Source organism: Syzygium oleosum, unplaced genomic scaffold, assembly GCF_021117445.2.
Source record: "Syzygium oleosum isolate NSW1041296 unplaced genomic scaffold, Sole_v2.1 Sole_v2.07, whole genome shotgun sequence".
NCBI lineage: Eukaryota > Viridiplantae > Streptophyta > Magnoliopsida > Myrtales > Myrtaceae > Syzygium > Syzygium oleosum.
The window spans coordinates 1411642-1423769 of record NW_026607491.1 but is presented as its reverse complement, the minus strand read 5'-3'; the positions used below and the strand labels follow the sequence as shown (position 1 = coordinate 1423769).

The 12128-nt window shown below is 39.9% G+C and overlaps 1 protein-coding gene across 1 annotated transcript; it reads left to right on the top strand.

Moving 5' to 3' along the window:
* Positions 1-5674: 5674 nt before the first annotated feature.
* LOC115662692 (scarecrow-like protein 9) lies at positions 5675-9215 on the top strand. Its single transcript, XM_056313452.1, has 2 exons — positions 5675-8461; positions 8596-9215. Exon 1 carries the CDS (start codon positions 6209-6211, stop codon positions 8348-8350), a length of 2142 nt encoding a protein of 713 aa, XP_056169427.1. The 5' UTR covers positions 5675-6208; the 3' UTR covers positions 8351-8461; positions 8596-9215.
* Positions 9216-12128: the final 2913 nt, after the last annotated feature.

Below are 12128 nucleotides of genomic sequence, written 5' to 3'. Positions count from 1 at the left end.
CACGAATAGATAGCAAACAGAGCACAGTCAACTGAACAATCAGCTTGGGGACAATACATAAGAGAGCATTCACATTCACAAGTGATAAAAACACATGTATAATGACTCACATGACTGAAAATAATGCAAATGAAGTAAACCATGCTAAAAATGACCCAACATGACCATAAGAGCACCATCCCTGATCATTTCAGAAAATAGATGCCAAGGAGCAATTTTCCCTATAATTACTAATGACACACTCGATTATATAACATTCAGAGTGAACTTTTTGTCCATGCACGATCCTTGTTCCAATATTATTAGGTATTTGAAACTTGACCGTTACGGTAAATTCATGCTGCACGGAGAATTTTCTATCAGCCAAACAAAATAGGAAGACTAGCATAAGGTTCTAAAAAATTTGGAGTTCTCGACTTCTTGGAAACTACAATCACAAAACTGCCAGCAACTGGTCATCCATGGCTGTGAGGGAGATATTAGAATATATAAACATCGCATCTGTGTGCTTCTTCCAACCTTTCTCTATTACCCATAAAGACCGGTGAAGTACAAGCTTGAAAATTTAAATCAGTCATTCTTCAAAAATTTCCCTCTTGAAGTCAATGATATTGTATGAACCGTAAATCACACACAAAATAAACCTTATCATAAGCACAGTGTCCTAGTTGTTCCATGTTTTCAAACCATGATCCATCATGATTAGTAGCAGATCATTTGGTAGCTAAGTTGACTTCTCTTCACCTTGCCAAACGCCTATTACTCATTTCTCTGTTGAAAATCCATTGAATCCAAATATGTACTTCTGCATTATATTGATAACCTAAGTCTCGCTTCCTCTTAAACTCATCTATCTTGCAAGTCGGGTACAGTTCGTACAGGAATGATGCACAAAAATGACCAGCTCCAACATGTTAGCAGAAACTCAGTCACATGGAAATACTGACAATATGTATAGAATAGACCTAGAAAGATCCTTATATGCCATAGTCACTTTGGCATATTCTCCATTAAATTTCTTCCTCCTTTAAACAACCATGAGGTCAAAGGCACGCACAAACCATTGGCAGAATCACACATAACACGACCTTAGCTGCTCCTTCAACAATGGACAAAAATAAGAACAAAGAAAATCAAAGTATTAAGACAATCCATATCTAATTTACTGGTAAAATAAAATAAGTATTAGAAAGCCTCACCACATATATTCATTCTTCATCTGGTAAACTCTATTTACCGACGATAATCTCCTCATTAAGACAATCCATATATAAAAAAAAGAAACTAAATTAAATAGTCACTTATTAGATATATAAAAGGAATTACAATATATAAAGATAAAAACATCACTTACCCAACTCAAATTTTTCAGCATTCTCTATGCACTCTTCAACATTAATCGACACACGAATGGCTCTCAACCAATCTTGAGTACAAATCAAAGCTTCCACTACTTTGGGTGTCCAAGAACTTCGAAAGCCATCAAGCACACGACCCGATGTACTAAAAGTCGACTATGAAGCAACAGTAGTTACGGGAATAGACAAAACATCTCGAGTCATCAAAGATAGTATCTTATATTTTGAGCCGCTAGTCTTCAACCACATCAAAAGGTCAAGATCAAGAATATTTTTATTTTTATCTTGAAGATACCGATCAAGCTCAGATTTGTTGTCATCGCACTCTGTTTGATTCTAGTGCATAAAGGTTCTCCGAGAAGCTTGGGGGTCATACTTCTTCTTAACTTCGTTACCACCGACATCGGTATTAGAACCACTACTACTTGCACTCAAACCTTGGACACCAAAATTTCGATCACTTGAAGCAAGAGAAGATTGCTCATAAAATTCATACAAAACGCTCCAACGCATCCTTCACCTTATAATGCATCTCATTAACTTTCGATTCATCATCATAAATTTGTCCATATAAGAAATTCACATAATTCAACTTGGCTCTAGGATCTAACACAACCGCAATCAACACCATCATATTCACTTTGTCCAAACTCCCATAATATTTGTCAAATTTTCCTTTCCTTTTCCTACCCATAGTTTGAAGTTTAGGATCCGAAGCATCCGCCGCCACATCTTTCAGATATTTATACAAAAGAGCTATCCCATCAAAGTAATCATTTGAAGTAACATATGAACTTTCCGACATCCGATTGGTGGCATCATAGAATTTTTTTAGAAATTCCGAAAGAACAATGACATTTTTCCAATCATCATCTTTAGGAAGATCATTGTTAAGCTCACCCACAAAAGATGGATCGTCATCTTCCATCCTTTCAAAAGCTTTTCAGAATTTTATGGCGGTGTCTAAAAGCTTTTCAGAATTTTATGGCGGTGTCTAACATGTGGTAAGTGGAGTTCCATCTAGTTTCAGGCTTTTGTGTTTCATGCTTTCTTAATTGGATTTAGTTAATTTTGTGTGTTTTTATTTTTGTAGAAAGATTTTATTTTTGGATCATTGATCGTAGAACTTTAGGCACGTTTGTTTCACAGAAAATAAATGATCTGGAAAACATTTTTCTAAAACGATTGATTGTATTGCTTACGAAAACGAATAAACAAAAAATATTTTCATTGTCCACAAAAATGTTTAGACGTATATTGTCGATGATAATGAAAACATTATCCATTGACTAATTATTTCAAGCGATTCAATTGATCGATTCTAGGAAAATACTTTACAAATCATTTATTTTCCGCGAAACAAAAGGAGGCTTAGGCTGTGTTCGTTTCTGGAAAAATATTTTTCCGGAAAACATTTTCCGGTGTTCGGGGGCGGAAAATGTTTTCTGTGGGAAAACATTTTCCTTCCCCACCTCCAAATCCTTCATTGTTTTGAGGAAAATGACTTCCGCTTCTGAGAAGCGGAAGTCATTTTCCGGAAGACTGAAGACTTCTTCCCTTTTTTTTTTTGTTGCTTCTGCTTCTTCTACCACAGCCAGTCGGCGGCCGGCGACCGGCGAGCTCGGCCTCGCCAGAGCCTCGCCGATGACCTCGGGCGAGGTTCGCCGACGTCCGGCGACCTGGGCGAGGTTCGCCGACGTCCGGCGACCTGGGCGAGGTTCGCCGACGTTCGGCGAGGCCCCAGCTCGCACGGCTGGCAAGCTCAGGCCTCGCCAGATCCGGCGACCTGGGCGAGGTCGAGCCTCACCCGAGGTTGCCGGCCGAGCGAGCTGGGGCCTCGCCGGCCTGTGGCAACGCTCGAGCTCGCCTCTGGCCGGTCGCCGGACGTCGGCCGTGGCCGTGGCCGGCGACCTGCCGGAGAAGAAGAAGGAAAAAGAACACAGCCGGCGACGATCGTTGCCGAACGCCGGAAAATATTTTCCGAAACTTTTTCATATTTCAACCGAACACCGGAAAATTGTGTTCCGGAAAAACATTTTCTAGGAAAATGATTTCCGGGAAAACATTTTCCAAAAACACAATATTTTCCGCCAAACGAACAGAGCCTTAGTTAAACCTGTCTATTTTTTGATAAGATGGAATCGAGTCGCTTAGTTATAACACGTTTAGAGTTTTCACACCAAACTGGAGCATGTCCAAAGAGTAAAAGTGGCTCAAATAAATTTGAAGGACAAAGTGATGAATGCATACAAATGTCAAGCTTCGAGCTTCAAAGGCCATGCTACAAATATTGCACGGCTATAACAAAATGAGAAAAGAGAGAGTGAATGAGGAAATGGGCCCAACAGCCTGTTTATGAACGGCCCTCACTTTGCACAGGCCTATCCAACTTCTTGTAGAAGAAGACACAGCTGTATTATCAAGGTAGTGTGAACAAGTATCTGATTAAATATACTTAAAAAGGATGGTGCGATTAAAAGTCGGTGCATTGGAAATTGTGAATATTTCTTAATTGCTTGCTTAACAAATGCTCCCTCGTTCATAAGAAATGAAACTTCAAGGACACCGAGGCTTACTTCTCCTTGTGAAGTAAAACCGAGTAAAATTGTGTCGATAAGTTACCGTTTAAAATTACTTGAGGGAGACCTACCGATCTAATGTTGGAAGGAAAAATGTTCCTTACAATCAAGTTATTATATATGTTTAATTTAATGGAGCCAATCACATATGAGAAAATAGTGAAAGTTCGAGACTGAACACCGGTTCTCACAAAAAAACATGACTTTTGACATGATTTCCGCTTTGCTATGGATCCCATCCATCCCATCATCTCTCGATCGGAACACGAAATCCACTAGGCGTGTAATGCAAGCTTTTTGTCACGTTCATTATTTAAAATATAGAGTTCGTCTTTTAATTCGAAAGATCAACTCAAATTTTTTTTTTGATATAGGTCAAGTACTAAAAATAAAATCATCAAAATTAGGGTTTTCTTTTTGGGTCTTAGATGTCTTTGTTGGTCCAAAGTTTCCCTTCAAGATATAAGTAGGGTCATGTACTAAACCACGTCAGTAGGTACGCTGGGCTTTGGGCCTAACCTTTTAAAATTACGAATTGGGGGTGATATATCACAGTGAAGATGAGGTCAATTCAGGTTGCACTTGCTTTTGTGCTCGGCTCTTCTAACATGCTCTCTATACGATGCATTTACGAGTCCTAAACACTTTGTTGAATCGATGGTGCAAATTGTAGCCTGCAGTTTGTTTCTCATGCGCTATATGAAATCCAAGATTGATCATGGTCGTTAGAATGAAAAGATCGTGGTCTTCAAATGGCTATGATTGTGTTAGTCTGCATACACCGAGTTTACGTAATATTCTTTCTCCTTGCACAAGATGAAGCAGGTTCCTTGCGAGATTATCTCACTGCCATCAAGATAGCGTTCCACATGGTAGAATCAGTGGTAAATTCCTTTACTCCAAGAAGAGTCCCTCGAATGAAAGCTGCTTGGAAAGGGGAGATCAATTTGTCAAGAAGAGGTTTCAATCTGTTTTGGTTTTAGCTATAATCTCGTAAGTCACATTGCAGAAAGAGATGAGGCTGGAGTGGTAGATGGGATAGAGAAATCAATCACAATGAAGCAAATATGACAGAAGAAGTGCTTTTTTAGTTGCAATTATTATTGACTTCACTCAATGTGTGATGATCTTGGTTTAATAGAAAGTATATTAAGAAGTAGTTTTTCTTTTAAACGAAATTTTTTTGACTAATATGTGATTGGACAAAAAAATCACAGTTTGAAGTAATCCCAGAAGTATGTTGATGGTGAATGTAATCCAAGTTCACGACAGCCCGTGACGACCTCGATTGTAGAAAGGGGCCAATATAGTGACGGGCTGTGAGACTAGGGTTTTTGGATGTCTACATAAATTGGTGTATTCAAGTCATCTTATTGGGGCTCTGGGGGCAAATTTGTATTTTCTTTTTTAATACAAAAAGCAGGAGTGGAGTCCCGGCTACCTAGAGGCTATGGACTACCTTGCGAGATTCATGAACATGTGAAGTTTAGACCTTTGGCATATGCAAATAGCTCCAATCCAGAACAATTTGCATATAATTGGTGGGATTCGAATGAGTGACTTTCAGTTTTCGAGTTAGAATTTACTCGATACTTTAACCAACTATGCTTGCCTTAATTGTGAGAAGTTTGCCAAATACTTTATATATAATTGTACCAAATGGAATCTCACACGCAACTTATAGTCGATCTAATGATCTGAAGGGCTCTTTTCTTCTTCGACAACCAAACAAACAAGCGATAAGTCTCCTTTCATGGAATATAAAAACACTGGTGGGTAGTGACGTGAGGAAGAACGTAATTGGACCAGAGGACAAGTATATGTAGGCCTCTCAAGAGTCAACTATCACATGGGATAATACTGAGGAATCTGAAATCGAATCCTGGCTGTTCTTTCTCGGAACCAAACTTGATCGGTTCAAGAAAAAGGCCAACTCTTGCCGAATCCCCCCTGTTCCTCGGAGAGAGTCCTAAAAGGGAAGTCTTCAATCTCGTTCTGTTTCAATTTGAAACAAGATTAGCTTGTACTTTGTCCTCAAATTGCATTCTCCGTTTCATTTTGCTGAACTACATGCAAGCTTGGAACTTTAGCTCCAAGAAAAGACTTCAAGCTTTTTACCAAGTTGTACGCTTATTAGTTGATCAATCATTTTGGGGAATCATCTGTGTTTGTTTATATAGCGAATTGATGAATATTGGTACAAGTTCTTTCAAGACCTTTTTGAGCAATTGATGTTATGAAGCACTTCTGAGTCCAGCATCTTATATAGAAATGGATCGACCACCAGACGAACTCGATAGTTTCATTGATGGGCATGTAGTCGATGATGGTGATGATCTGGCCTTTTCGATTTTACCAGAGGATGATCTTGTTAGTAAGCTCACGATTGACGACATGTTCAATAACTCTACCTATAGCTACATGTACGCGCCTCCTTTGGGCGCTGACCTCGGGAAGGAACCAGCTGAGGACTATGATTTTAGTGATGCAGCTCTCAAGTACATAAACCAGATGCTTATGGAGGAAGACATAGAAGAGAAGAGCATCATGTGTCATGAGGCCTTGGCGCTCGAGGCAGCTGAGAAATCATTCTATGAGGTTATTGGGGAGAGGTATCCACCAGCTGCAGATCAACATCCGTCACCTAATCAAACCAACGAGAGCTCATGTGGTAGTAGCGCTGGTGCAATTAACTGGGTTGAGTCAGAGCCGAACTGTGGATCACGAGAGCATACTGTCCTCACCACGGTGTCTCAATCCATCTCATCGTCAATTGGCCAGTCATTGGATGATATCTACGTTAGTATCAGTACCACTGGAGCCGTTGCTTTGCCTGAACTTATTGAAAGTGAGTCTGTTATGAAGTTCAATGGCAATGCTGATGAAGCGAGAGAGCTGCTTGCTTTTGGAAATGAAATTCTAGTTAATCTGGAGAGGGGTGAATTTTCCGTTAATGAACCATCTGAAGAGGCTACAAGTTTGGTATTAAATCTAGAGAACGATGAGAACATGTTTGGCGACTTTGGTGGATACAGGGGAAGGAAAAATCCTTTGCAGGAGGATGGGAACTTAGAAGAGGGAAGGATGAACAAGCTTTCATCAGTTTACACCGAATCAACTGTGAGGTCAGAGATGTTTGATATAGTGTTACTCAATCGTAAAGGAAGCGAAGCTGCCCTTCGCGAATCTCTACGGAATGTGATGCAGAATGGCCCACCGAAAGAGCCGAACGAGGGGAAGGCCAGCGGCAAGAAGCAAGGCAGGCGCAGGAGGGATGTGGTCGACTTGAGAACTCTTTTGACGCTTTGTACACAAGCCATTACTATGGATGATCGAGCAAGCGCAGGGGAGCTGCTCAAGCAGATCAGAAGGCACGCGTCTCCCACAGGCGATGGGATGCAAAGAATGGCGCACTATTTTGCAAATGGTCTCGAGGCACGCCTCGCCGGGTCAGGCTCTCAGATTTACAAGACTCTCATGGCTAGGCCAACATCGGTTGTGGACGTCTTGAAGGCTTATCATCTCTTTCTCGCAGCTTGTCCATTTAAGAAGCTCTCCAATTTCTTCTCGAACAAGACGATAATGAATATGGCCGGGAAGGCACCCAAGTTGCACATCGTTGATTTTGGAATTCTCTATGGTTTCCAATGGCCTGGCCTCATAGAGCGTCTCTCGTCAAGCCCTGGTGGACCACCTAAGCTTCGGATTACTGGGATTGATCTGCCACAACCAGGGTTTAAACCAGAGGAAATCGTTAAGGAAACTGGGCGACGCTTGGCGAGCTATGCCAAAACTTTCGATGTCCCCTTCAAGTTCAATGCTATAGCAAAGAATTGGGATACCATTAAAGTTGAGGAGCTAAATATCCAGAGCGATGAAATGCTCGTCGTTAATTGCATATTTAGAATTCACAATACACTTGATGAAACGGTGACGGCGGAGAGTCCACGAGATGTCGTACTGAATCTGATCAGAAAGATGAATCCCAATGTTTTCATCCTGGGAATCATAAATGGTGGCCATGGTGTCCCCTTTTTTGCCACGCGATTCCGGGAGGCGCTCTTCCATTTTTCAGCTATCTTTGACATGCTTGAGGCAACTGTGCCTCGTGACGCCCCAGAGAGGTTGCTGCTCGAGCGTGAAATATTTGGGAGGAAGGCGATGAATGTCATTGCCTGCGAAGGCTCGGAGAGGATCGAGAGGCCCGAGACGTACAAAATGTCGCACGTGCGAAACCTGAGGGCCGGGTTTAGGCAGCTACCTTTGGATAAGGATATGGTGAGCTTGGCGAAGGACAGGCTGAAATCTTACTATCATAAGGATTTTGAGACTGAAGAAGATGGGCAGTGGCTATTGCAGGGCTGGAAGGGCAGGATTGTCTATGCGCTATCGACATGGATGCCTGATTGTTGAATGTATAATTGCCCGTCGAAAGTAGATAAGGAAGGATTTTGGCATCCTGCTTGTTTGTTGGGCTTGTACTGTTTCTACCGCAGTGTCAAAAGGCATTTCTGGATATGAAAGGTAAGGTTCCTAGGCAGTGGTTTTGAAATTGAATATCTCAGCTTCCCTCATTTTGTGCGCAAAATTGCACAGACAATGAACCGTATTGTCTGATAAAAATTGATGAACAAAGCTTTTCTGATTCATTTGTGCAGTTTGTTGCCAATGAACGCAAGTTTTGCGTGACATGAGAGATTTCCTGGATTCAAAACCAGCTATGGCGCAGGAGAGACTGGTCTTGGAGTCACTCTCAAAGTGAATTGTGTGGTTTGCATTTTATCTTCATGTTGCAGATTACGTGAACTGGGATGCTGTTGATTTTGTGTCTGCAATGAAGAAAAATCAAGCTACAACCATCATCGATGTGATCTGTTTAGAGATCCGATCTGGGACCATCTCTCCTGTTTCGGTTAGGGGATAAGATTTTCATGAGCTCAGAATCGCTTTCAGAAATGTCTCTGCCTTTGAGTTGGCCGTCCTGAGGTCCCAACACCTTCCTTATTTTCTGCTCATTCATTTTTAATGCTGTCATGCGTCTTTTCAAGCAGATCCTATGAGAAGCAAACCTGCTCAATTTTTCCTCCATCTAGTATGGTCAATTGGTGTTCGAGCTGGTTTACGCACACACCGGTTGGTTTAACCTCCCGAGCAAGTCAAACGCATACAATTCATGCTTGGTCTATAGAAATCCCATAATGGTGGGAAAATCCCAGACTTGGGATGGTGAGATGGAAACAGCATCAGAATGAATCGTGCAGTGCAATTTTAGACATCATTCTTGATTTGCAGTCTCATGGTGACCTATCAGTTACCTCTGCAGAATCTCTGCTAAACGTTTGTTCTTTCTCTTTTTTCTCCTTTCCTTCTTGTAATATTTCCCCCTTCTGTATTTCAAGAAGTTCCGTTTCATCCAAGACTCAACTGCCCACATACTGTCTATGCTAATAATCTCCACTACTCCAGACTTCACAGTTCAAATCACTTATCCATTTGCATCACAGACGGAATAGGTTCTTCGTAAGATATTATAAGAAAGTTTCTAAATGCCAAGAAGTAATGTATCCAGTAACATTTACCGCGAGCCTTCCGCTAAGAGTATTCCGATCTATGAAAGTAGTCCAGCAAAACGATGAGAGATGATAAAAAGGCGGAAAGGATAGAAAATAACGAGGATAAGATGAAAAATGAGATGTGAAGATGAATTCCTGCTTCAAGGAGGGCACAGATGCCCAAGCGAACCCGAAGGTTCGTAGTAGTTGGCTTGCTGGTTCCTTTCGATGATTTTAGAGGCATGTTTGAAGGATTAATGAAGAGTATCGAGAAGAGAGGATAATTGATTAAGATTATGAGACAGAGTGAGTTAAAATACAGAGATTGAGAGCTTAACAGCTTTGAGCTGCGATTCCTTATGATCAGATTGAAAGCGGGCACAAATGCATGCACTGAATAATAAATATCTGGTTTGGAAGCTGTTCGATATAATAATGAACTAATCATGTTTCTATAGAGTTTTGGATCAACAGACTTACGTAATTCATCTTGTCCAGTTTCAATGATGATGACATAGGAGTAGCCACTTTGTTGCAATTTTCTACTCCAAACTTCTTTACAAGTTCTTTTGAATATTTCTCTTAGAATATGAAAGTTTATTCCTTTAATTGCTCGATTTGTAGACCAAGGAAGATGTTTAATTCTCTCATCAAACTCATTCCAAATTTGTTCTTCATGTTGCTTGCAAAATTGTTGCATAAATTTTCATTAAGGGAACCAAAAATGATATCATCAATGTAAATTTGTATCAACTAAATATCATTACTATTCCTCTTGGTGAACCGAGTGGTATCCACTTTACCTTTTTCAAATTCGTTCTCCTCTAAGAATGTGCTTAACCTTTTATACCAAGCTCTGGGTGCTTTCTTTAACCGTATAAGCCTTTCTTGAGTTGATAAACATGATCACAGTGCTTTGGATCTTCAAACCGTACGGGTTGCTAAATAAATACTTGTTCTTTTATGTATCCATTTAGAAATGCACTTTTAACATCCATTTGATATAATTTAAAATCATGATCGCAAGCATAAGAGAGTAATAGGCAAATAGCTTCTTACCTTGCCATGGGTGCATAAGTTTCATCATAGTTAATACTTTCTTCTTGAGAGTATCCCTTTGCAATGAGTCAGGCTTTGTTCCTAATAATATTTCCCTTGTTATTCATCTTGTTTCTGAATACCCATTTCGTGCTGATGATTGGGTGATCTTGTGGTCTAGGGACTAAATTCCAGACTTCATTGACTTTGAATTGGTGAAGTTCCTCTTGCATTGCTTCAATACATATTTCATCTTTGATGACTTCATCAATTCCCTTTGGTTCTACTTTAGAGATCAATACAAGTGAGTTCATGACTTGTTGAAACGAGGATCTGGTTCGTACACCTTCTTTAGTATCACCAACGATTTGTTCCTTTGGGTGAATTGCTTGGAATCTCAAGTCCTTAGGCATTTAAATTTTGATTTCCTCTTATAATTTGAACTGTTGATTCTGAGAAGTTTGTTTGATCTGCATTGATGATGGTTCATGGTCTTCATTGAGATTTTGGATTCCCATCATGCTGTCATTGAACTTGACATTGATAGACTATTCTACTTCCTGCAAAACTTTGTCAAGCACACGATATGCTTTACTAGTAGTAGAATAGTCAAGAAATATACCTTCATTTGATCTTGGTCAAAACTTACCACTGTTGTCGTTTGCATTTTTCAGAATATAACATTTACAACCAAATATGAAAATAAGATATATTTGGTTTTCTTCCTTCATAGGGTGTTTTATCCAATAATGGACGCAAAAAAGCCCTTTTGATGATACAACATGATGTTGCAATTGCTTCAGCCCAAAAGTAAGCAGGAGGGCTACTTTCAATCATCATTATTCTCGCCATATCTTGCATACGTCTATTTTTCCTTTCGACTGCTCCATTCTGTTGTGAAGTATATGGAGATGAGAAGTTGTGCTCGATTCCATTTTCTTTACGGTAATCAGCAAAGCTTTTGTTCTGAAATTAACAACCATGATCAATTTTGATGCTTGTGATGTTGTAGCCTTTCTCATTTTGAATCTTTCGTGCCATTTTCTCAAAAGATTTGCATGCTTCATCTTTGTGAACTAAGAACATTACCCATGTGAATATGGAGTAATCATCTACAAACACTAGGCAATATTTGCTTCCTCCAAGGCTAGTGTTCCTCGGAGGTCCAAAGAGGTCCATATGAAATAAGTGCAATACTTGGTTAGTCATAATAGTGTTTATGAACTTAAAAGGAATTTTGACTTGCTTACTTAACGAGCATGCATTACAGATTTCATTCATTTCATACCTCATTCTCGGAAGACCTCTTACCCAGTTCCTTTGAAGCTAGCTTAGATATTTGCTTCAAACTGACATGACCAAGTTTTCTATGCAACATCTCTTGTTTTTCTTTTACAGAGATTAAATAGTGAGTACATTCACAGCCAATGTTCAATAGATAGATATTTCCATACCTTTTTTTGAAAAAAAGTTCTGTGATGGATATTTTCCTTTATTTGTGCAAAAACCATCCTTGATGTTGATCTCATAGCCTGTCACATAGTAGACTGATGCTTATCAAGTTGTGTCTCAATCTTTTGACCAATGCTACATCATCAATG

Bases quoted from the DNA above. Each gene is read 5' to 3' on its own strand.
- LOC115662692 (XM_056313452.1), top strand. From the start codon at position 6,209: ATGGATCGACCACCAGACGAACTCGATAGTTTCATTGATGGGCATGTA.